At 39.2% G+C, this 26,405-nt stretch overlaps 1 protein-coding gene across 3 annotated transcripts in view; it reads right to left on the bottom strand.

Annotated features, from left to right (window-relative positions):
* The window catches only part of LOC125234557 (alpha-2-macroglobulin-like), a 56,369-nt gene extending 32,354 nt beyond the window's left edge, over nt 1-24,015 (bottom strand). For 2 of the 3 annotated variants that reach the window (XM_048140842.1, XM_048140843.1), the window contains exons 1-11: nt 23,699-24,015; nt 15,638-15,807; nt 15,139-15,211; nt 12,669-12,761; nt 12,463-12,529; nt 6,392-6,562; nt 5,903-6,018; nt 2,473-2,683; nt 1,107-1,232; nt 722-892; nt 162-335 (exon numbers count right to left, since the gene is read on the bottom strand). In XM_048140842.1, the coding sequence (XP_047996799.1) occupies nt 162-335; nt 722-892; nt 1,107-1,232; nt 2,473-2,683; nt 5,903-6,018; nt 6,392-6,562; nt 12,463-12,529; nt 12,669-12,761; nt 15,139-15,211; nt 15,638-15,807; nt 23,699-23,805 (1,479 nt within the window). In that variant the 5' untranslated portion in view covers nt 23,806-24,015. Of the gene's footprint in view, nt 1-161; nt 336-721; nt 893-1,106; nt 1,233-2,472; nt 2,684-5,902; nt 6,019-6,391; nt 6,563-12,002; nt 12,074-12,462; nt 12,530-12,668; nt 12,762-15,138; nt 15,212-15,637; nt 15,808-23,698 lie in introns of those variants that run through there. The other variant, XM_048140844.1, reaches the window with a different exon arrangement.
* Between the last annotated feature and the right edge of the window lie 2,390 nt (nt 24,016-26,405).

Raw genomic sequence — 26,405 nt, 5'->3', positions numbered from 1 at the left:
CAGATGCGACAAGCTTAATGTCTTACCAGTAAGTGCAGTATCCACCGTTTTGCTCAAATAGAGTGGCACGAAACTCCTCGCTAGTGTGTACTTACTTACTTACTTATAGTCTTTAAAACTGGCAAAAATGATGACTTGACAGCCTAGGAATGTATTCTTACCACAAAATGCACGCTCAGTGATGTATCAACGTCCTTGCTCAAGTAGAGTGGTACGAAGCTCCTGGCGTTAGTGTCACCGCGCAGGGGCCCAAGTGCAGCATGGATAGATCCTGTTCTTCGGACTGGCAAGTAAAGTGGGGGCGCTGCTGTGCTGCTGTCATTTTTGAGGGTTGCCTGATAGAGAACAAATATATTAAGACATATTTAGAATTTCAAACGGGACAATCGCGTACTGTTTTAAACAATAACCTCCGAAGTTTCAAGGCCGACATTTTCCCCGTGGTTTCGGAGCAGACTGGCTAAAGACATCAACATCTTCTAGCTGTACGAGTTTTTCGAGCTACCCGCACTTGGTCCTGACTACTCACTTGAGCGTTTTGTGCACTAGGGTAGGGTAGGTTTGTCAGTCAGTCTATTTTACCACAGTGACATTGGCACTTGACACTGACAACATTGTTACTCAGCGTCAATACTTCTTGAACAGGCCATGAACGGCGAAGTGTTACTGTCGGGCGACAATTGTCACTGTTATGAAACAGGCCACTGAGGGTTAGCAATACCTCAAATTTGTATAAAGCGTTGGCATTATCGTCCACAGTAAACATGGCCCTGGCGACGCCTCTGCCGTCCGTCACGGCGTCGTCACAAGTCTCGGAGCGATCCGCCGCTGAACGACATAGGCGGACATGCTCGTTTGCTGCTGGCTTGTCGTCCCAGCGAGTTGCTTTTATCTGAAAAATAAATAAATCTAGCGATAATTGAGCTGTTTACCTACATTGACCAAAATCTTCACAATATCAGTGAGTTCAGATAGATATACTTTACGACGCTTCCTGGACGCACTCTTGACGCCGTCTCTAACTCTAATAACCCTACGAGTATACTAGACCCGAAAATCCCAATATATGACCGGTAAGGAACTATCCAGATAGTATAATTATGTACCTTCAATTTGTAAGGCAATCCTGGAGCTAGGACCACTCGGTGCTTGGTAAGAAATTGCAAAGTGACAGCTTTGTCGACCACTTGAGAGACTACCGTCGTGTTCTGCCATATCCTCGTACCCTCCTCCTGAAACATTAAGATTGATTTATAAAGAGATTATAATCTACTTCTCTTCTATTCTGTCTGTGTTATTCATAGTAGGTATGGAAAGTATTACAAGGTTAACTGCCACTGTGGTTAGGTGTGATATGTCGACGTGCAGGAATGGCCAAAGGTGCAATGGCTCGATTAGAGAAGCTGTGGAAAAACCGTGGTATTCGTCGTGCAACCAAGGTACGGCTGGTGCGAGCATTGGTCTTCTCCATCTTTATGTATGGAGCTGAAACTTGGAGCTTAAAAACCCTAGATAGGAAAAAGAATGATGCTTTTGAGATGTAGTGCTGGAGACGGATGCTCAGGATCCCATGGACTGCTTTTAGAACAAACGAGTCAATACTGCGAGAACTGAATATCACCAAGCGGCTCTGAACTATTTGTCAGGATAGAATACTCAGATTTTTCGGGCATATCATGCGTTCTACACAGCACACTCTCCAAAGGAACATTATGCTCGGCAAAGTCGAAGGCCGACGCTCCAGGAGGGGAATACCGCTAAGGTGGGCTGAGACCGTGAAGAAAGCTTGTGGTTCCATGCAGATGGCAGTCCATATGGCCCTAGACCGCGTCAAGTGGAGAGAAATCACTGTTGGTCACAATCCTCAGCCATGAGGGAACGACTGAGAAGAGAGTCACTGTCAGTAGTCATGAAAAAATAAGCGCTGAAGGCGCCGTCCCGGATTCGGATCGGTTTAGTGTGAGTCGTCCTTAAAATTTAATACTATTAGGCCCACTTGCATCAACCACTTAACTCAGGGTTAGTGGGTTGTCAACTGTCAAATTCTATATAAAATGGTGGGTTAACCCTCCATCCTCGTTGGTGTAGGTGGCCCTTAGAATTGTTGAAAGGATACGCCAATTTCGTGGGTCAATGAGTATATTCGTACCACCCTAGCTCATGATGAACTAATATTACAATTATTACACGACCGACGTTTTAATATTTGACGACCGGTCTGGCCTAGCGGGTAGTGACCCTGCCTGCTAAGCCGTGGTCTCGGGTTCGAATCCCAGTAGGGGCATTTATTTGAGTGATGAGCACAGATATTTGTTCCTGAGTCATGGATGTTTTCTATGTATATTATATATATTGTTGTCTGAGTACGCAGTTACCCACAACACAAGCCTTCTTGAGCTTACCGTGGGACTCAGTCAATCTGTGTAAGAATGCCCTATAAAAAAAATTGCAGATTTGCGACTAAATACAAACCTGAAACGAGAAGTCAGCAACAACAACATCAGGGGGGTTGCCCCCATCCAAGCCTATCCTTCTCGCAGCGACTGCATGTCTGTGGCAAGCCTTCGGGGCGCGCAGTCGGACTGCCGTCCGAACGCCTGGAGTTGTGTCTGTGGAGAAGTTGACTCCAGCTCCGCGGAGGCGGATCACTAGCATACCTTCTACTGCTTCCGTCCATGGATACCTGGGGGAGAAGGTTGTATGATGAGATGTTCATAAAGTTATAGAATGGGTGATTCAATATTTAGAAGAATAATTTTGTTTCAGTACGAAAATCTGGCCCAAGATTCGAATTAGAGTTTGCATTATCCGACGGGTTTTTAATATTCGAATAATTCGGATAATACAATTTTTATTATTCGAATAATCGGATAATTTCGGATAATTTATTAAATGGAACAAAATTAATGTTCCAGGTGCGTATAAGCGTGGAATTGATAACGGCTGAGATAGATGAGTGCCATAATGCAAAATTTACCTACATATTTTTTTTATTTTTTGCGTAAATCAGCAAACTGTAATGATTAGTTAGGTGTTAGGTATAAGGAGAAGTTTTTCTGACAACACCTTTACCTTGGAAATGTATGGTAGAGAGGATGGCTTGTGTAGAGTGGAACGTGACACAATATCATTGGATATGATGATGGTTATAGGTCTATACAGCGTTGCATATAATCCGATCCGATATCGGATGTAGGAAGGTTGTCAAAGGCAAAAATCAAAGACGGCGCCTTGAATGATTTCGAGAATGTATAGGAGTCGGTCCTTCGCTCCATATCGGATCGGATACTTATCTCATCTTAAATCTGCGGGGGCCCTTCCGGATACACTTCGACCCATCGGGATCTTTTGTGCAATTACCCCCTTCGATCCTAAGATCTGAAGAAGATCTGAGCTTCTCGACCATCTCCACGTATCGGATGATGAGGCTCATGGGTAGCTCTCTGAAGTCCTTTGGTACTAGGTAGCCTGCTCCAAAGTTCTTCATTCTTTGTCTGGCGAGGGTGTGACATTCACAAATTAGATGTCTGACGGTCTCTTCCTCTTCGCCACATATGCGACAATCAGTGTTGTCAGCGTGTCCCATCTTGGCCTAAATTCCTTTGATCCCGTAATGGCCTGTGAACACCCCCGTTATAATTTGGAGTTGTCTTTTGCCTAGCTTTCCTAGCTTTTTGCTCCATCCAGAGTCTACCCTCCGCATAAAGAGCTTTGAATGCTTCAGACCTACTAGGGCATCCCACTCTTTTTGGTGATTAGTCTTTGTTTGGTATTTCATAGCCGTTTTAATGGTTCCTTGTGAAAGGCCCACAAAAGGTTCCGGACCTATGAAGTTGTCTTCAGATCCGGCCTTGGCAAGTTCATCAGCATTTTCATTGCCAATGAAGTTTCGTGCCCCGGTATCCATACCAGTTGCACCTTGTTTTGCCTTCCAAGCTTGTTAAGAGCTTGGATGCCGTTTAATACCAGTCTAGAGTCACCTCTGGGCGATGTGAAGGCTTTGAGTGCCGCCTGACTGTCGCCGAGTATATAGATATTCTTCCCTTGGGTTTGTCTAACTACCTCTATATTCTCATGTAGTCATTTGCATAAATGCCTACGCCCGTACCAGATGCCATCTTGGACCGGATCGGATACTTAATATAAAAAGTTGAAAACTCTCTTCGTAGGCTCTAAACAAAAGCGTCCTGGTTAGGGTCTTAGAACAGGAATGAGCAAAGATATAGGGACTCGTGCAAAACAGAATAACCCAAAAAGAGAAGACCAATTAGACGAAGACACTTCCTATCCAGGTGTGGATCATTTTAGACCTTTGTTGCACAGTGGCTGGTACCAAATTACCAATGGAAGGTGAGAGGTGATAAATAAGTAAGTAAATTCTTTATTGTACCACCAACATAAAATATACAAGACATCAAATTTAGAAGGATGAAGAAGGAGGAGGTACAAAGGCGAAGTTATTTAAATATTTAAATCCTAAACGCCTCAAATTGCTCGGCACTCGGCAGCGATTTGATGGGTTTTAGTTTCCAAGCTGATCAGTAGATTGACTAAGATTTCAAAGTATAAATAGTAATTAGACCGATTTTTGTATATGCATGTAACTAAGGACTTAAAAGGAAAATACCTTATATTTCTTAGTGAAGTGGAGGGAATTCTGGCGTACTAAATTGCTATGGAACTGGTAACAGCTAAATTCGGAGTGAGGCGCTAAATTTCAATTTCAATAAAACAAGGGACCAGGAAATCTAGGTATCAATCTCCCTTATTAAGTACGGTTTCACAGATAACTTCACGTTAGCTATTAGCAGTAATGAAAGTAGGTCGAGGAAACATTTTCATATTAAAAAATAATAATTGAACGTTTTTGTGCTTTTCTAAATCATCCAATTAATAGAATTAATCGAATATTCGATAAGAACTGAGTGCGTGGGGTGACGGTGAGGCATTCTGCTTACTTCTTGTCCACGAATGCTTCCTTTGTTTTGTAAATAAAATAAATCATTGCCTAGAAAGGCTAGAATGAAATAATATTAGTTTGATTTTAAAGATAAATAGGTGTTAACTTGTTAGCAATAACATTATCCGTATTAAGAATTGATCGAAATTGGTTTCAATGACGTCTATCTATTAAATATATTACTTATAAATAAAAAATAATGTTTATAGAAATTATCCGTTTATCCGGATAATTTCACTTGGATTATTCGAATATTTTCGGATAAAAATATTGGCGGATATTCGAATAATTCGGATATTCGAATATCCGGATTGCAAACCCTAATTCGAATCATCTAATCTTATCAGCAAAAACGCTCAGCTCAAGGAGGGTTCGAAGACAGCAGACTATTCAGAGTGACTGAGAACTGGAGGTCACAGCCAAAGAAAGATCTTAGTTAGATCAAGCTATCCTAGGGAAGTCAATGTGCAGTTAACAGTTACCTTTCTGGGGATAAGTAAGTATAAGAATCACCATTTAGAGGGCGACTTATAGGGCCGATGATCTAGGAATGCTCGAAGAATAACCCAACAAAAAGGGTTTGGTATACCTGGCATTTAGTTATTATCAAAGACATGTATAACTGCGTATAGACCGATAAAGTCTAAGAAAAAAACGTACCTCAGTATCATACAGAAAAAGGTACGGTGGCCTAGATGGCATTACACCTTTGAGGTACGCTCAGCTAGATGGCGCTAATATTAATATTTGACATTTTAACACATATCATGCTAAAATATGGGCCAAATTGTCAAAACTGAGGTTCAAAAGCCTGTGTCAAGAGATGGCAGTCTATGCACTGTGATTACACATTTTACTTCGACAGTAGCTCTCTATAATACTCGATCCTCTTTGGTTATTATCTAGGAAGAGAGAGGAAGTTGTAAATGAGTTATAGCTGACCTAACACACACAGTCCAGACAAGTCGCTCGCTGGTTCTCAGCACCCTGGCCGCGTGTTTCACGCTCAGCTGAAATGGTGGTATCTCGTAGTTCCCCACTATGAACTCTGTAGAACCCTGTAAGAAAAACAGATGTTAGGTTTTTAGTCACCCTTATAAAAAATATTTATTAACTTAAAAACACATATACAGTGGGGAGCAAGCCTTTGGGTTCTGAGCTAGGATATCCTGTGTTACAGAACCCATTGGAACTTAACATTAAATTAAATAATCTAATATTAAAATATACCTTACTTAACTAAGCACTCTTTTTTTCAATTAAATGCAGTACGAAGACGAACACCTTCTAGATTCAGTTGATGACTAATGAAAATAATAAAGCAGTCATACAGTCTGACTAAACAGAGTAGAAATTAACAAGTGGCAATTCCCAATCGCGTTTCAGTCAGTACCATCCGTATTGTCCATACTCTAAGAATAAACAGCTTACCTGTGACCCATCCTCCAATTTAGCCCTCAGCGTCCACCGTCCAGGTGGTGCTTGAGCATCTAGCTCATGCTGAATCTGCCCGAAGCCAAGCCGGGTTCGAACGCGGTTCCACTGAGCTGCTCGAGTTCCTTCCCACGCACCTGGCGGACCTTCCAGCCACATCTCTTCGATCTGTAATTTGGAAATTTTTGATATCTTTAAAAAAGTGTGTAATAAAATAAAATCATATAAATTCAAAATATTTCAAATTATGATAGTGTGATAAATTACAAATATTTTATTATAGCAGTATTTTTCTACTGATTAAGTTGCCTTGCACCGACACGAATATATAAAATAGTCTATGCAATTGGCCGCTTACATAGAGGCATTAGAAGCACATCATGACATCACAATGGTTACCTACAATAGGGAAGTAGGTAAGATTGTGGTACCATTACTATAAACTTTCAAGAGTGATTTTGCCTCAAAAGCACGAGAAAAAGTGAATTTGCCACTCATTTAGATAAAATAGAACTTTCTTGATTATCGGTTTTTAAAGGGAGCTTTACGAACTTACTTAGGTTTTTCTTCGTATTTTAGTTGCAGTCTAACAAATTACAAAAACAAACGATTCTGTGTCAAAATGTGAATTTATTAAATCATTTCGACAAACAAACAGTACCCTCATGTGGTCCAGTGACCTCCTGACCAGAATAAACATACTCTGAGTAAACAGACTCAAAGGATCGCGGTCCTTGAGGGCATAACGGGTTTCTTTTAATCCTTAATCCAACACGGGCTGGGTAAGGTCATGTGTGTTTTAACCTTAATCGTTCTAATTATTAAGAGGTCGCGAAAATTAAGATTTAAGGAGCTAAAGGAGCGAAAGTGCTAAAATGGAAACGAGTCCCCCTTTCAATTTGGGAATTCTAGTTTAATATAATATTGATCGGAACTATGGGAGCAAAACTTTAACAAAACTTGCTAAGTGTACATTTTAGAGTACTTACAGCCATGAAAATATTCATATCCTTGTAGTAATGTATTAGAAATCTTGGATTTAGGTATATAATCAAATTTAACACTAATCTGAAAATAATAATTTTGGTTTTATTTTAAATTTATGTCAGTTCTAAGGTTTTGTTGAAGTTTTGCTCCCATAGTTCCGAGCATTAAATATAACTAGTGTATTAACAAGATTTAAAGAAAAAAAAATGTTCATTAAGAACAATTCAGTTAAAAGATATTGTGCGAAAAAAATAGAAATTAATATAAATAAATTTCAGGACGTACCATTGAACTTGGCACGCATTTAGATTTCACTTATTTTTTCGTTGAAGTCAACAACCAAGGCATTACATACAGGCTGCATATTATTGAACTATGCTCTCATTTCACATTTATGTTTTTGATGGGATATTCTTACACAGATTTATTGATTTCTATGGTAAGCTCGAGATAGCTTGTGTTCTGGATACTCCGACAACTGGGATTCGAACCCAGGACCGCGGCTCGGCTTAACAGGCAAGGCCACTACGCCTTAGGCCAAAGCGTTCGTTAAACTACAACTTTACTACTATACGTAGTTTACAGTAAATCGTATCGAGAACTCATAATAAAGTCTGTAATGACATTTCGATCCCGTTAAAATAAAGCTCGTAAAACAAATGAACGCGACACTTCCATTAATTGAAAAAGAGATTAATTACCAGTTTTTGTGTTAATGTATTCGCGGTGACCGTGTCAGAGGCCGGTTTGAGCCGGGAGATTATTCTGATGGTGTGAAATTTGTTAAGCAAAAGTTTTTACGTGCAAACTATCCACTAAGCGGCTAAGATGGTCCGGTTCTTAAGCTTTCTCACTTTCAATATTTCATACACATTACATATATGCATTACGTATATTCAGTTTTAAAAAATCCTACACATTCCTACCAGAACCCCATATGAGCGGTTTTTTTCTCTTAATAATTATATAGACTACAATTACATATTTCTGTTAGGTAACTATGTGCTTCCTTTCCATCACGGAACAGTGGTGTTCCGGACCTTTGGGAGGCGTGCGCGGGTCCGAAGCCAACGCGTAGAGGCCCTTTTGATACTTTAATGAAATGTAAGGGGTACACCGAGCGGATGTTGCCCTTGCCCGCATCATGGGACACACGAAGAGGCAGCACCCGCCAGGGGGTAGGGACTATTTGATTTAACTATGTACTTAGTAGCTTTTGCCTGCGGCGGCGCTCGTGTTAGAAAGAGACAAATAGTAGCCTATGTCACTCTCCATCCCTTAAACTATCTCCACTTAAAAAATCACGTCAATTCGTCGCTCCGTTTTGCCGTGAAAGACGGATAAACAAACAGACACACACTTTCCCATTTTATAATATTAGTATGGATTGTTAGCATAAGATAATCATTAAATAAATAAAAATGGTTATTGACCACCAGAATACGTCCTCGCGAAGAGAAATTGGCTTAACATACATAACAAGAACGAGTAAATAACTAAAATTTGCATACCCGTCGTTACCTTCAGAGGCCGCGGCCGCGCCGGCGCATCTCACAATGGTATTATGACTTTCGGAGGTCACGGGTGACGTTCAGATATCAACAGTAACTTAGCACAGTTACTTTGAGTTACTGAGATCACTGAGACCGGATATCAACAGAAAATAAATATTGGGGACACCTTACACAGATCAACCTTGTCCCAAACTAAGCAAAGCTTGTACTATGGGAAGCGACGATATACATACTTAAATATATAAATACATACATATATACATAGAAAACATCCATGACTCAGGAACAAATATCTGTGTTCATCACACAAATAAATGCCCTTACTGGGGTTCGAACCCGGGACCGCGGGTTAGCAGGCAGAGTCACTGCGCGTAGGCCAGAACGAACGGTCGTCAACATGAATAATAAATAAACACAATTAAATTTGCATTCCCATCGCTGCCATTGGAGGCCACGGCCGACGCATCTTACAATGGGTTTATGACGGTCGGAGGTCACGTCACTTTTATGGTCAAGTGGTCATTTATTATAAGACCTTAGCAGTTTTAATGCCATTATAAAATGTCATCATCTAACAAAAATACAGTGTTTATAATTTAAGGGATGAATAAAGATTAAAGATCACTTAGCTAAACAAAACAATACACTTCGAAATCAGCAATTCCCGGAAAGTTTGCACATTTGTTATAAAAATTGGTACCTAAGGCTAATAGAGTTCATGATGCTGACTGAGGAAGATCCACTAGGTTTCCCAAAATGTTCCAGGTAGTTTGTATGAAACTTTCCTTTTTTGTTGCCGATAATGTATATAAATCTACAATAAACAAAAATTATATATAAAAAAAGTATATTTATGTCGCAGGGAAATGTTCAAAACAGAGATTTGATCAAATCTTTAAGGGATATGATCAAATCACGCAGGATGTCAAAATGGCGAATCCATTTTATCATTTCTCAAGAAAATTTCAGTCATTTGACTAAATCCCTGACTCTGTTTAGTGATGAAAGTGAACTGAACAAAACTAAAAATGTTTCATTTTAAATTATTTTCTTATTGATTAAAACATTTTGTCTTTCACTGAACTTGTTTAGTGAAATGATAAAACTAGTTGACTTTTTGAGTTCGTTACGTCAACTTACTGTCGTGGTTCAGGGATTTTATCAAAATCCCTAAACAAATCTAGTGAAATGACAAAACGTGTCGTGTCTGTTGGCCGATTTTGTGATTTCACTAAACAGAGTCAGAGATTTAGTCAAATGACTGAAATTTTCTAGAGAAATGATAAAATGGATTCGCCATTTTGACATCCTGCGTGATTTGATCATATCCCTTAGAGATTTGATTAAACCTCTGTTTTGGCCATTTCCCTGTGACATATATATAGCCGGTGTAGCTTTATTTGACGTTCATATGCGCATTGTAATATGCCTTCTTGAAAAAAAATTATTTTATTTTCATTTTTAATAATACGTGATATTGTACACTGGTCATTTACTCCCTGTAGCATAAAAAAATCTGATATTTCTTTATTAATGCACCGTTCCGTTACGAACTGAGCCTATAACAAAGTTTTGATAGGTTTTGACCGGCTTTAATATTAATGAAGTCTTCTCGAGCCGCGGTTTTAAATAACTAATTAATATTGCAAATATAATCGAGACACTGACACAATATTAATATTAATGTACTTATTAAGAGTAGCCAGCTCGTCCGAATTTAATTTTCCCGTACAAATGGAGTTTTTTTCATTTAAAACTACGTGATCAACTATAACGAGAATTTATGTGCTCACATGAGGTTTGCATCTATAGAAATGGATTTATATTTATTGCTCAAAGGCAAAAGAATGTTGGAGATGAAGGTTGATGGATGGAGAGGGAGGGGTAAACCCAAACAACGATGGATTGTGTGAAAGAGGATATGATAAAGAAAGATGCGAGTGTTGTCTATAGGTGCCAAGCTGCACATTATACTTACACAATTTACTGGTGCAAGATCCACATTGAGCACTAAAGCCCGGGCGCGAATGGTGTCCCCTGGCCTATACCGGGCCCTCTCGGTATGTAACTCGACTGCCGCTGGATATGCTGTCTATAGCACTATAATACTTACACTTCCATGTACTGGTGCCAGATCCGCCTTGAGCACTAAAGCCCGCGGGCGCGAATGGTGTCCCCTGGCCTATACCGGGCCCTTTCCGTATGTAACACGACTTCCGCTAGATATGCTGTCTACAGCACTATAATACTTACACTTCCATGTACTGGTGCCAGATCAGCTTTAAGCACTAAAGCCCTGGCGCGAATGGTGTCCGCTGGCCTATCCCGGGATGACAGCATATCTAGATATGCTGTCTATAGCTGGGCCACTTTTTTTTTTATTTAGAAATTTTTATGTGGTTTCCACTCAGAATCGCGAGCTCTTTCAATCCTAATAGGAGAAAAAAGTGTCCCAAGGTTTTTTCCCATTCCGTTACCATTTTTTCATAGATTTTGTATGGCGGTAACAGAATGGGAGGTTTGAAAAGTGTATGGAAATCTTGGGACATTTTTTTCTGCTATCAGGATCGAAAGACCACGAGATTCTGAGTATGAATCGCAAAAAAAAATACCTATGTTACAAAAAAAGTGGGGTGGGCCACTTTAAAAAAATAGCCAGTAGCCAAGCTGCACAATATACTTACACTGCCATGAACTGGTGCCAGAACTGCCAGATCCGCTTTAAGTACTAAAGCTCGGGCGCGAATGGTGTCCCCTGGCCTATATCGGCTCCTCTCGATATGTAACACGACAGCCGCTAGATATGCTGTCTATAGCACTATAATACTTACACTTCCATGTACTGGGGCTAGATCCGCTTTAAGCACTAAAGCCCGGGCGCGAATGGTGTCCCCTGGCCTATACCGGGCCCTCTCGGTATGTAACTCGACTGCCGCTGGATATGCTGTCTATAGCACTATAATACTTACACTGCCATGTACTGGTGCTAGATCCGCCTTGAGCACTAAAGCCCTGGCGCAAATGGTGTCCCCTGGCCTATACCGGCCCCTCTCGGTATGTAACACGACAGCCGCTAGATATGCTGTCTATAGCACTATAATACTTACACTGCCATGTACTGGTGCCAGATCTGCCTTGAGCACTAAAGCCCGGGCGCGAATGGTGTCACCTGGCATATACCGGGATGACTGCCGCTAGATATGCTGTCTATAGCTGGGCCATTTTTTTTTTTCAAAGTTATCTCCCCACTTTTTTTTTGGATTTAGAAATTTTTATGTGGTTTTCACTCAGAACCGCGAGCTCTTTGAATCCTAATAGGAGAAAAAAAGAGTCCCAAGGTTTTTTTCCCATTCCGTTACCATTTTTTCATACATTTTGTATGGCGGTAACGGAATGGAAGCTTTGAAAAATGTATGGAAATCTTGGGACATTTTTTTTCTGCTATCAGGATCGAAAGACCACGAGATTCTGAGTATGAATCGCGAAAAAAATACCTATGTTACAAAAAAAAATGGGTGGACAACTTTAAAAAAAATAGCCAGCTGCCAAGCTGCACAATATACTTACACTGCCATGAACTGGTGCCAGATCCGCTTTAAGCACTAAAGCTCGGGCGCGAATGGTGTCCCCTGGCCTATATCGGCTCCTCTCGGTATGTAACACGACAGCCCATAGATTATGCTGTCTATAGCACTATAATACTTACACTGCCATGTACTGGTGCTAGATCCGCCTTGAGCACTAAAGCCCGGGCGCGAATGGTGTCCCCTGGCCTATACCGGGCCCTCTCGGTATGTAACACGATGACTCTGCCGCTGGATATCCGGAGTGTGAGCCGGCGTTCCCAAGTGCAGAGTTCTGGGTATCTGGAGACAATTAATGAATGGGTAAATAAATAATAAATAAATATTGTAGGACATTCTTACACAGATTGACTGAGTCCCACGGTAAGCTCAAGAAGGCTTGTGTTGAAGGTACTCAGACAACGATATATATAATATAAAAATACAAAACATAGAAAACATCACTCAGGAACAAATGTCTGTGCTCATCACACAAATAAATGCCCTTACCGGGATTCGAACCCGGGACCGCGGCGTAGCAGGCAGGGTCACTACCGACTAGGCCAAATCGGTCGCCGTAAGTTTAACAAGAAATGAGAATTTGTGTTATACAACGCACACGTGCAGTCGTCTATATGGGTGAATCAACTTTTTCTTGCTTTTTGCAAGAATTGCCCATACTTACGGTGTGGCCAGCCGGCCTAGCCAAAACAAGAATCTTTTTCGGTAGACACCGATCGAAACGCAGTTATGTCGCGCCAATAAAGAAGAGCGATAGAGAAAGCTACAACTACAATAACGATATATTATTATTGCGTTTGTGTATTTGGCCTGAAAAGTGAGCGAAAGCCGAAAGGCCTCTTTTACTCTCTTCTTCAATTGGAGAAAAAATATTTCTGTGTACTAATAACTAACTTCCAACAGAGATGTAAATATTATCAGCTGAAGTTGGTGATATACTAAAATATGAATTCAGCAATTCGCATCCCCCTCTGGAATTGTAGGCAACTATAGACACGAATTATTACAATACGTGGAACAATACCTATATTTAGGAAAACAAATTGGATTAAACAGCAACAACAATGAACTGGAAGTAGAGAGGAGAGTAAAACTTACATGGAATAAGTACTGGAGTTTAAAGGAAGTGTTTAAAAGTAGTATGCCAATAAAAATAAAAAAGAGAGTTATGAACACATGTATAATTCCATGTTTAATATATGCATGTCAAACGTGGAAATTCACCACAAAGATCAAGAGCTTAATAACCACATGCCAGAGAGGAATGGAACGCAGTATGTTAAATTTGAAAAAAATCCAAAAAATACGACACACAGATATAAGAAAAGTGATAAAAACTAAAGATGCTCTCAACCAAGCTCAAAAGTTGAAATGGCGTTGGGCCGGACATGTGGCAAGACTTAAAGACCGCAGATGGACAAAAATCGTCACGCTATGGAAAGGCCCAGATGGTAAACGTCGCAGTGGAAGACCGAACTCTCGCTGGGACGAAGACATTATAAAAGTAGCTGGACCAAACTGGCATCAAACCGCACTAGACCGCTTAAAATGGCAAACTTTGGAAGAGGCCTTCACCTGAGAGGGGTTCCTGTTACATACAAGTGTTAAGGAAATATAATTAGGTATATAATCAAACTAACCATTCTAATACTAGTAATTAAGCAAAATATAAATAAAACAAAACTGAAATGAATTATTCTACCTACTAACCACCTTAAAGTAAAAATTAGTTATAGATATGTAATATTTACAGCAGGAAATAAAAGGCTTTTTATTTTATTTTATTTTATTTTATTTATAGACACGACGACTCTATCCATCATCATACGGAACGAACGCTTGTTTGAAACCGAAATGTAAAAAAAAAAAACAAAAAAACCGAGTAGGTACCTAGTAGTTGAAATTTTTATACCTATTATTATACATATAGAAATATAAACAACCATTGTAAATTAAAAACTTGTAAAAACGAAGTCTAAGGACGAAGGACGATCGCCCCGTCGCCGAATGGCATTTCTGCAACGCGAAACGCCACCGAAACGCCGCAAAAAGTAGTCTAGCTGGCTCTGTCGCGCCACTACGCATGAGCGATAGATAGATAGCTATGAAGGGATATTATCGTGAGCGTTTCGTGAGTGTGTGCATTTGGCTACGCACACAGTGCGGATTCCAGCCAAGTCCAAACAGGCTGCAAGGAATTTGAGAAGCGGCAAAAACTTGGGGCTTGTCGTTAGGTGACATAGTCGCTAAACATTATTTGTCACTGGAAATGAATCTCAGGTCGTGTCGCTTAAGACAATGATAATTTTAATATTCCTTCCATTTCGTGTTCGAAAAATAACTATAGGCGTATTTTGTATGTGAAAAAGTGTCGCCAAGAAAACTTTGACAGTTATGTATTACTAAATAAATATAGACGGTCAAACAAATTTGTCAGAGAAAGGCGCGAAATTAAATTTTTCTATAGACACATAATATTTATATCAAGAGTATGTCTACAGAAATTAACGGACATGTCATGCGATTTCAATCGGTCTCAGTACAAGGAGCATTTGCCGAATTAGAACGATAAATACAACCTTTTCAGAGGAAAGCAAAAAAATTATTCACTAAATCTGTATCTTCTATTCATTAATACTCAAGGTACAAGTCTTCTTACCTGACATTTACAATGAACTCTGCTTTGGTATTCGGTTGCAGAGGAACGGGTAGATCCAGGCAGCCTCCATCGCCTGTGGAGAGAAATAATAATTTATACATAAGTCAAGGCAATGTTCATAACTGGGCTGGGGATCTAATGACAAAATAAAACTGTACACCTAATTCATCAAGTGATGCCCTTAAGAAAAGATGTTGGGGGCAGATCTCTAGAATATTGACTGTCAACTCTCAAAGTTTTGCGTTGTCAAGTCTTCAAGGTTAAAGTCACTTGTATCCCGTGTTTTAGTCTCCTGACCCTCAGCTCACCCTGAGCTGGACTATCGGGGTAGAACCTAGACACACATGCTCTGTTGCTGCTGTCAGCAGTGAGGGCACCGTCCTGGTTATAGGACCAGGTACCTGGCCTGAGTAGTGGTAGTTAAAAGATGCGACTTTGTCTTGAAATTCAAAGACCTAGACCTAGTTTTAGTTGGATCTTCAAGGTGTCCAGTACATACCAGGTGGGAGATCTCTAGTAGCTTTAGTCTCCTGATCCTCAGCTCTCAAGGTCAGTGTGACGTGAGCTGGACCGTCGGGATGGAACCTAGACACACAGGCTCTGTTGCTGCTACCAGCGGTTAGGGCTCCAGGAATTAGCACCAGGTGGTACTGGTCTGTGCAGGGGTAGCTGAAAGGGAAAATATTATCTAAGTAAATTACATGTTTCAAGAAAAAAATAAGAAAGCAAGGCACCTCTAAAATCTATTTACAAGGGAGCAAAGTTGTTGTTTAACGGCACGTGCCAATATTGATACCCGACCAAGCGCAAGATTCCAATATTGAACCGCGAGCGTAGCGAGTTATTTCGTAGCATGGTAAGACGTTAGAGAAGCATGGAGTCGATTTTAACATAAAAGTCAACTCATACTCACATACTCATTCCAAAAGTTGATTATAAACGAAATAAATATGATTTGGAATTAAATAAAACTATAATTTTAAATGAAGAAAAAAGACTGTCATACTATGTTGTATAACAACGTATCAAAACAAAATAATACTTTTCGCGACTTAATGTACGACGGGCACACCGATAGCAATATTTGCATTGTAAATAAATTTAATGACTTTAATGACTGACACATGATTGGTGATGGTTTTTCGGCGGTTCCGGGGCAACCTGCCAAATCCCACACCGGGGCAAATGACGCAACGGACCCACGCTGTGACGTCGTCGCCCAAATCAATTGTTTAATTTTATTTTTAATTTTGTTCTCTTTATTTTCTCTCTTTTTTGTTATCTAAGTTTCGTGACGCATTGGTTTTACTGTAATGTCATGTAAACATGTTTTTACTAATAAATAAATAAATAAATAAATGATGCACGTCACTAAATTTGATAAAATGGCCAGTGTGTCTACCGCAATAAAAGTCAGTATAACTAGGTAGGTAATTAATTTGTCTGTCATTTATTGTCTTAACAGTAGTTGACATTCAGTCATACAGTTTTAATAATTCATCGTTTTCGATGAAATTAAAAGCATTTTGTTACAAATTATATACACGAGGATGAGTATGAGTATAAATTAAATTTAATGTTAATATCGACTCCATGGTTCTCTAACGTCTTACCAAGCAACGAGATATCCGAACCCTGTTAATAAGTAATAAATAAATAAATAAATAAAAATAAAATTTGTTTATTTCAGGCAGGGCCCATATAATATTAGTACTAACATATGTATTACATATAACACTTAAGCTATATTAGTGACTTAAAATTAACATGACATATTTATTTAAATTTTAACTGCTATTTTTATTTTTTTATTTAAATATCTGCCGCTCTCAGGGACACCCGGTACGTGCGTGTGCGTTCGTAATCAGTGTCCCTGAATGGGGCAGTCCACCCTGTCACGGATGACCCTCAGGATGTTGTTGCGGCCACTAATAGCAGTTATTCCACTTTGCAAGCAATACGTTACGTACCTTTTCAAAATTGAAAATAACATACGCGCACCACAAAAGCTATGTCAGTGGTCAAGTACTAAACAGTATATATCTCATACTAAATCGAGTTATTAGTTAAACAGTGGCACCATCTTTGGCCGCATGAGTATGTTTGTAATGAGGATTCTCAGGAACGGTGTTTTGCTATTGTATGGAACAATTATGTTTGGATTCTGGTCCGTTAGCACAGTACACAGAAGTGACGTAATAAGGCACGGAGTTTTAGGTACGTACTTACTTACTGGGGGGTTACCGTGACGTGCTAAAGCCGTTCAGTTTAGGTTGAGAGAGAGGGACGGAGCTATGTAACTGCTATAGCTGTGTCCCTTTCTCTCAACCTAAACTGAACGTCTTTAGCACGTCATGGTAACCCCCCTGAGCTGACTCAGCGACCCAAAGTGGATCTTGGCCTCCGACACTAGATTCCACCATTCGCTCATTGCGATTTGATGCCACTCGGTCACTTGAAGATCACACAGGTCTTTCTGGACCTCATCGATCCATCGGCACCTGGGCCATCCGGTTGGCCTCTTAGTAGTGTAAGTAGGGGTAGGGGTGTTAGGGGGTTTGACGACCGGTCTGGCCTAGCGCGTAGTGACCCTGCCTGCTACGCCGCGGTACCGGGTTCGAATCCCGGTAAGGGCATTTATTTGTGTGATGAGCACAGAATAGATATTTGTTCCTGAGTCATGGATGTTTTCTATGTATATAAGTATTTGTATATTATATGTATAGTTGTCTGAGTACCCACAACACAAGCTTTCTTCAGCTTACCGTGGGACTCAGCCAATCTGTGTAAGAATGTCCTATAATATTTATTTATATTTAAGCAGGCCCGCAGTATGCGCCGCGCTCTCAACGTGTAGAGGCGGGGTCTTTACTCTTGAAAAAGCTCCTCGGAAATGGAGCGAAACATGTCGAGCGTTATATCTACTACTTACGTGAGTAACCCGCTTCAAATATTTTTAAATGTGCAAGTAACTGTTAGTATTCTCAGTCGTTATACTTTATACTACACGTTAGACGTTTTACTACACACATGTTTCTTGTTATTTTCCGCGGTCATATCATTCTGGAAAATTCGTTCAGGAGTCTTTCCATGGCAGATTTTATTAAGTTAAGTGCAGTAGCACTAAATACTTATGTGCAACGTGCTTGAAGTATTTAAATACAAGTAAATCTTATAGGAATGTCAAACACTATGCTAGCGGCGACCGTTGGAACTATCTACCTAATTGGATTCTATAAATATTGATTTATGCAGAAAAGTAACTTCTTTAACTATTACATGCTGCATCTGTGTACTGTGCAAGCAGCAAACAGTTGCGTCGGCGCATAATCTGTCGTGATTGCTTCCTCGTATGAACTAACTTTAGACGTCTGGGTACAATCAGGATCTTGTAAGCTTGTAAAATTAGTTAAAGAATTACTAATCAAGAAGCGCACTGTGAATGTGAAACGACACAATTTGGGATAATGCAGAAAATATTTCTTAGGTGTTTTAGAAAAACAGGTGGCGTAGCCGAATGGCATATCTGCGACGCGAAACGAAAACGAAACGCCGCGAACGGTAGTCCGGCTCTGTCGCGCCAATACGTAAGAGCGATAGAGATAGATATTTATCTACAAGCGTTTCGTTTCGTGAGCGTTTGTGTCATTCGGCTACGCACCCTGTAGTAATAACTTAACAACAAAATTAAAATTTTGAGAAATCCACTGACATAGTGGACCGCTTTACATGAAACATGGCTAAGAAAACTCCCGACTAACTCAGCTTTCAAACAAAAAAAAACTAAATCTAAATCGGTTCATCCGTTCGGGAGCTACGATGCCACAGACACACCCAGACACACCGACAGACAGACATACAGACACGTCAAACTTATGTGTCGTTTTTGAGTCGGGGGTTAAAAAGATATTGTCGAAAAACAGAAAATTCTTGTGTCCAACTAAAATAAAGTTAATGTCGCCTGTTTCATATCATAACTAACAACTACTGAAGGGCCCAATTGATGGTGTTCATACCCGTTTTGTTGAATGAATGACATTCGTAAGATCATATTATGAGAGCACTCGTATATTGAGAGAGAGAGTGTGTAGGTATTATGTAAATGTATAAAAAAATGTAGACGCTTGGGGACGATTTTCAATAAAAAAATAAATAAAACAATTTTATTTCACATAAAAAATATATTTATAGGACAGAAACCTTGTAATATTGTTGCGGCGTGTAGATGAATATAATAAGTATAATTTATGAAAATTGGGGGTTATCTAGATCTAATAAAATAATGTAAATCGAGCGACATCAAAATGTCATCCGGAAGTCACGACAAAGCATGAGGAAATCGGTTTTAAGTAGGACATCAGATTAGATTTTCATCTATATGAATCATTAGCATTTATTTAATGTTGTTTGTAGGTACCTATTTCAATATGTTTGACACGATAAACATGTAATTTTGTATTATTTTTCACTGTAGGCATAGATTAAAGAGCAATGTACGATTTCCAGAACATTCTCAAAATTAGACTTAAGTATATTGACCGGATAATATAGACCGTGATTACCTTTTTGATTTTGGTCGAGCTCCCGATATTTCGACCGAACCGAAAACCGGTGAAGTCAGAATTGAACAAACGTAGTGATACTGTGAGTGTAGTGTGTTTGGATTGGACAGACCATCGAGTGTGAATGGTAACGCTGAAAGTGAACGAAGCCGACGCGCGCGAAGGAGGGTTGATCGCGCGCTGTCTACGCAACTTTGACATCCACCCGCCTTCGTCAGTTTTCCGTGATCATGATGCATGCAACTGCGTCGAAATATCGGGAGCTCGACAAAAATCAAAAAGGTAATCACGCTCTATATCCCGGTCAATCTAAGTCTAATGAAAATAACCGTGAATCTTTCAAAACTCTCATTCTCAACATTTTCATAAATTACTGGATTATTTTGGAAAAGGGGTGGTGAAATTTTTAACCCGTCACCAAACCAAACTACTGTTAACAAATACGTCATCTAATATAAGAGAAGAAACTGACTGACTGAATGACTGACTGACATATCAACGCACAGCCGAAACTGCTGGTCCTAGAGAAATTCCAAATTTGGCATGTAGGTTTCTTATAAGGTAAGAAAGGATTTTTGAAAATTCACCTCCTGAGGGGGTGAAATGGGAGTTCAAAGTTTATACGGGGAAAAAAAGATAAGATTAGTACGCGGACAAAGCCGCGGGAAAAACTAGTGTCTGTCTATGTATGTATAATGACATTAATAACCAAGAAAATCATTCATTCGTTAAGGCCAACGAACTTGAATGAATGGGAGTATAGTTCGGTTCATGAACAAGTCGGTTGTCCTGGGATTCCTGGGCATCCAACATATGCGAATGATTAAGTTAGCATTGATATTGAGATGAAGGTTTTAATTTTAATTCATTTAAGAAATAATAATTTAATTAAAAATACTAATTTAATTTATGTTAAAATGTTGGGTTAAATTGTGGCGTAGGCGAGAGGCTGGCAACTTGTCACGTGCAATGTCACAATTTCGTTTTCATTCAACCCCTTATTTGCCAAGAGTGGCACCACAGTATAAAGCAGTAATAACTCTTCTAACAAACTTCACTCCGCGCGGTGTGTCGAAAACTACTCTCCATATGCACCGAATACATGCGAAACTGGTAAGTATTGGGCTGGACAGTCGGGGCCGCGTTCGCGCGCTGTGTTGACGTGTTGAGTTCGGGAGAAAATGACGTCAGCACCGAAGACATAATTATTTTCGTTACTGTAGTGTTTATGGGTGTATGGAGAACAGTTCTCAAAATGCGGAAATGTCAGAATGTTCTTTAGAATTCCTAGACACCCAGAAAAGTAAGTGGTTGTTATATTTTTTGCAGTGTTAGGTACATTATTGCTTACGTAAATGGCGTAAAAGTGAGATTTAAAGCTAGAATGACACATTAAAATCAATAAGGATTTATCTGTAACGACATTTAGGTAGATGCTGCGATCTATCTAGCTCGAAAGTTTGGTACCTACTTTTTATATATTTTTTTTATACAACGTCGGTGGCAAACAAGTATACGGTCCGCCTGATGTAAAGCGGTCACCGTAACCTATGGACGCCTGCAACTCAAACAGTGTCACATGCGCGTTGCCACCCCATTAGAAACTTGTACACTCCCTTTTGCTGTGTGCCTACTTAAATATTGTGCAAACATCTATTCAAACATTTTATGTAAATACGATTTCGTCAGTATTTAAGAAACAAACACGTACTTGAATCTTTATTAGATAAAAAGGTAGAAAGAGCGTTGGTACTAGCATAGCGCCATACACAATTACTACGAGTAGGACAGTAGCACAGGTACAACCCTGCGTGACCTTGCGCAGTAGTAACGACCGCGTCGCCGCTGCCGGAGATTAACTACTGAATTATCCTTATACTGTGGTGGCACTGAAACTTGAGTAGTTTCATGTGCTCTGCCTACCTCTTTATGGGATACGGGCGTGATTGTATGTATGTATGTAATTTATGTTGTGGGCGATGGGCTGTTCTGTCACTGCAATATCTCAATTTCGGTTACTTTCATATCCTGAATTGCTAAAGTATGGCACTAAAATCTGAAATAGAGCAGTTCCATGTGCTCTGCTTACTCCTTTTGGGAATAAACTGTGAGTTTATATATGTTTGTGGACTATAGAAATATAAAGACCAGGTACTAATCGAATATGAATACAGGATAGATACATTACATACACACATAATAATCACGCCTGTATCCCATAAAGGGGTAGGCAGAGCACGTGAACTACTAAGTTTCATTTGACACTCTTAGCCAAAATGGGTTGAAAGAAATCCAAATAGTGACATCGCCGTGACAGGTTGCCAGCCTCTCGCCTACGCCACAATTTACCCCATATCCCACAGTCGACTTCTACGACACCCAAGAAAAGGGGTGGTGAAATTCTTAACCCGTCATCACACAGGATAGATGTAGTGCGAAAAGGGTTTTCTTCGTATTTTTCCGGAAACGTTCGTATTTGTCATGCTTGTTCAGTTAATGTCAGTACATTGTAATGAGACTGACTGAAATAGCATGACACGTTCGTACGTTTTCGTTTGACTTTGACTTTAGTCTTCACTATTAAATTTATCTTCATGCCGTTCATTTAATTTAATCGTTATTAATCATAATTAAATGCCATTAAAGTTTACGCTGTAGCTAAACGGGACTTAATAGCGAATAAAAGTTTAACGTCAACGCGGGTCGTAAACCGTAAAGCAGTACTTATCATCTTCCCGTCCCGTGTAATAAAAAGCTTGGTATCGTAGCTCCCGAACGGAACCGATTTAAATTTAGTTTTTTTTTTGTTTGAAAGCTGAATTAGTCGGGAGTGTTCTAAGGGACCATCCCACACACAGGCGACGCATGTCTTGAGACGCGGAACGGACGTCAGCGCCGCGCCACCCGAATGTAACTCAAAAAACGTCTCCTCAGTACATTTTGTATAGGAAGGACGTAAGACGCGCCTCGAGCTGCGCGTCCTTCCTATACAAAATGAGCGCGTCCTTCCTATACAGGCATTCCACTCCTTGGCGATTCGCAAAAGAAATGTTGAAGCGAAACGCTTAGTGCGTCGGTCTTACTCTTTTGTCGGTCAGTACGTGTTGTTGTTGTAAACAATATCATATGTGTGTCATATATTTTGGCTATCTAACACTAGACATCTATATATTCCTTGAATTAGAGCACGTATTTTATTGATGACGTCTTATATGTAAATTGACTGGGCTGATCGTCGTCAAATGAGGTATTCCATTTTATTGGTATTAGCACCAGGGGCGGCTCACTCCGCGATTCTAACGCTATAAGTACAGTCAACCAATTGGAACCCTAGGCCACTGTAGAACTATGTCATAGTGACGTTATAAATCAGGTTGTAAGAAAGATCTTACTGCTTGTCATTTTGACATGGTTGTAGAGTGGCCTAGGGTTCCATTTGGTTGACTGTACATGCCGGCGGCCGCGAGTTCGCGGCCCATTCAGTGGTGACGACCTTTGCGCGGTGCATTAGAGTTCAATATCGGGTGCTCGCGTACGGTACGTAGGTAAGAGTTTAGAATGGCGGCATTTTGTAAACATCAAATGAGTGAGCCTTGTGTACTTGTACTATTATAATTATATTCTGTAGTAGCACTGATACTTTCTCCTGGTTTTAGGAGTTATTCCATACTCCTTTTCAATATTCGCTCTAAAATCATAGTCTGAAGAATGCTGTCTAAGACTCATGAGACTAAAATAATTATACAGACCGATACCTGTGCCGAAAAAAACACGTACAGTCAGCTGCAGAGAAAAGTCGACCCCCTAGCATACAAATTTGTATGGCAGGGGGTCTCCTTTTCTCTGCAGCTGACTGTACAACGTTTTTCAGTACCTACATATGGCCCTCTGAAGTTTCAACCTGACAAGAAATAGACTACTTCATCTGATTTGCTCAGTATATTGTATCTATGTTCAGAAAGTATCTCATTTACTATTAATAAATGAAAATAAATTACCTCGTATAATTGTGTGCTACATCGCCAACTTGAATTAAACTTGATTCCACAGACACAATCACCAACATAAACAAAACACACATCACAACACACCGACACACACACATCTTGCACACAATTAATATACAACTAAGCACAAAACAGTCCTCATTATAAAAAACACGTAAAAGCAATGCAAAGAGAAAAACAAAAGAAGATCGCCCAATAGAATCCTCTCATTCTAAAATTTCAAAATAGCGTTCCAATTTAAAAACGGTCATTTGTTTACATCGGCGTTCGATTTTTGAAATTCGGAAGCGGAACCGGCGCGCCTCGGATGCGCGCGAGTGTCTGACTAGCTTGCTGACCGTATGCGCAAAGGTCGCGAGCACGTCAGGCGTCGTCAACGTTTTTTGCTGACGATCTTTAATGTGATTTTTTTTGCTGATGACAGCTGATAAGGCTTGTTCGTGTTGTAATGCAATTAACATGAATTAACCTTTCAAATGTAATCAAATATTAATGGGTTAAAATAAAAATACTGAAGTTAATGTAAGGATACATGTAATTAAAAAAGCACTAATTGTTATTTGTATTGTAAGTACTTAAATTATTTGAGGAGACTTGATGGATTGATGAAGAGTTTTTACTGTGATTTTATTTATAATTAAAATTAACTTGATGTAATCTCAGAATGATCATGTTTTTATATGTATGTAAGATTTTTATTTGTTCCGGATACATTTTAGTCTAGCATAACTTAAAATGTATCAATCAATCAATCAATCAATTATTTATTCGTGATAACTACAAAATACACAAGTAAGAAAACAGAAACAGCAAATATGTATGTCAGTTTATATTTCCATTTGATGGTTAATTAAATAAATGTTGTACAATTGAGTAAATAAATTAAACAAAAAGTATTTACTTGTATAAATACCATTCTGTTTTATAGTTTTAATTGATTATTTTAAGTGGTCCACTGGGTAAACGATAACGTTCAAGCGATAGGGGCATACAACTGAAATTAATACAGGAAAAATAGATATTATTTATTTTACAATGCCTGAAACAAATTCGTATTGTTTCGAATTAAATTAATCCGCTTGTAGCCCTCAAATTTACTCCATAACTTTAAACCCCAGGCATTTCCTTCAAGATTTCAATAAATAAGCATACTCTTAACTTAAATACTCGCACACTTGCAACCCTTATCTGGTGTCCATGGGTCACAGTCACAGACTTACTGACAGAAATAAATAATAAAACTGCCCTTTTCCTTACTTTCACTCAAAAAATGGTATTATTAAGTAATTACTTTTTTTCTGGCTACGTATATTCGTATACTGTATACATTCGTATACCTACTATATACCGTAATGTCACATACATGAACAACCCTTCAATTTAGCCTAGATTGTAATCCCTGGACTGCGACCGCATCAATATTACAATTAGATCAATCAGACTAGTCTGATTGGTGCAAGGGTTGTCACTTTTTGTCAACAAAACTAAAGTGTTGATAAAAACCGGCCAAGAGCGTGTCGGGCCACGCTCAGTGTAGGGTTCCGTAGTTTTCCATATTTTTCTCAAAAACTACTGAATCTATCAAGTTCAAAACAATTTTCCTAGAAAGTCTTTATAAAGTTCTACTTTTGTGATTTTTTTCATATTTTTTAAACATATGGTTCAAAAGTTAGAGGGGGGGGGACGCACTTTTTTTTCCTTTAGGAGCGATTATTTCCGAAAATATTAGTATTATCATAAAACTATCTTAGTAAACCCTTATTCATTTTTAAATACCTATCCAACAATATATCACACGTTAGGGTTGGAATGAAAAAAAAATCAGCCCCCACTTTACATGTAGGGGGCTACCCTAATAAAACATTTTTTTCCATTTTTTATTTTTGCACTTTGTTGGCGTGATTGATATACATATTGGTACCAAATTTCAGCTTTCTAGTGCTTACAGTTACTGAGATTATCCGCGGACGGACGGACGGACGGACGGACGGACGGACGGACGGACGGACGGACGGACGGACGGACGGACAGACAGACATGGCGAAACTATAAGGGTTCCTAGTTGACTACGGAACCCTAAAAAATGTGCTCATACCTTGGAGATTTTTTAAAATCTACCATTAAGTTTCTATAGGAAGTACCGGTCTGGGGACAATAATTATAGAGTTAGAAGCTAAATTGTCGACTCAGTTTGAAAACTTCTTAAGATATAATTCATTTAATGATGCAGTACGGAACCGGTCTATTAGTGTCTACGGTAAAATATCTTCAATCTAAATTCTAAAACAATATTCTGTTGTACTAAGTATTATATTTGTTGTCTACCATTTTTTATCACACTTTACCTATTCAAAGGTTAGCTGGAAGAAATATCTTAAAAAGAGGGATAAATTCGCCTTTTACTGTTTATTCTGTTATATTTATGATTTGCAAAATAAATAGTAATAAATATTGGGTCGTGTGGCCATTGCAAAAACAAAGTATGGAAATACCTATTATATTAATCTCATTTTTATGACGTCTGAAATATGACTCCCTAGAATGAAATTATCTCAAAAAATACTTTCGATTTGTAGAGGTTTACAATGTTAAGACGATACGATACCCCTCATTTCTCCATACAAACGCTCTCGCCTGTTTCCTCTCTGGTTTTTGAAGCTAGATCAATGGTTTTTTCAACACAAACTTTTGTTATCAA

Source organism: Leguminivora glycinivorella, chromosome 16, assembly GCF_023078275.1.
Source record: "Leguminivora glycinivorella isolate SPB_JAAS2020 chromosome 16, LegGlyc_1.1, whole genome shotgun sequence".
NCBI classification, from domain to species: Eukaryota; Metazoa; Arthropoda; class Insecta; order Lepidoptera; family Tortricidae; genus Leguminivora; species Leguminivora glycinivorella.
This window is presented reverse-complemented; position numbering and strand designations above follow the sequence as displayed.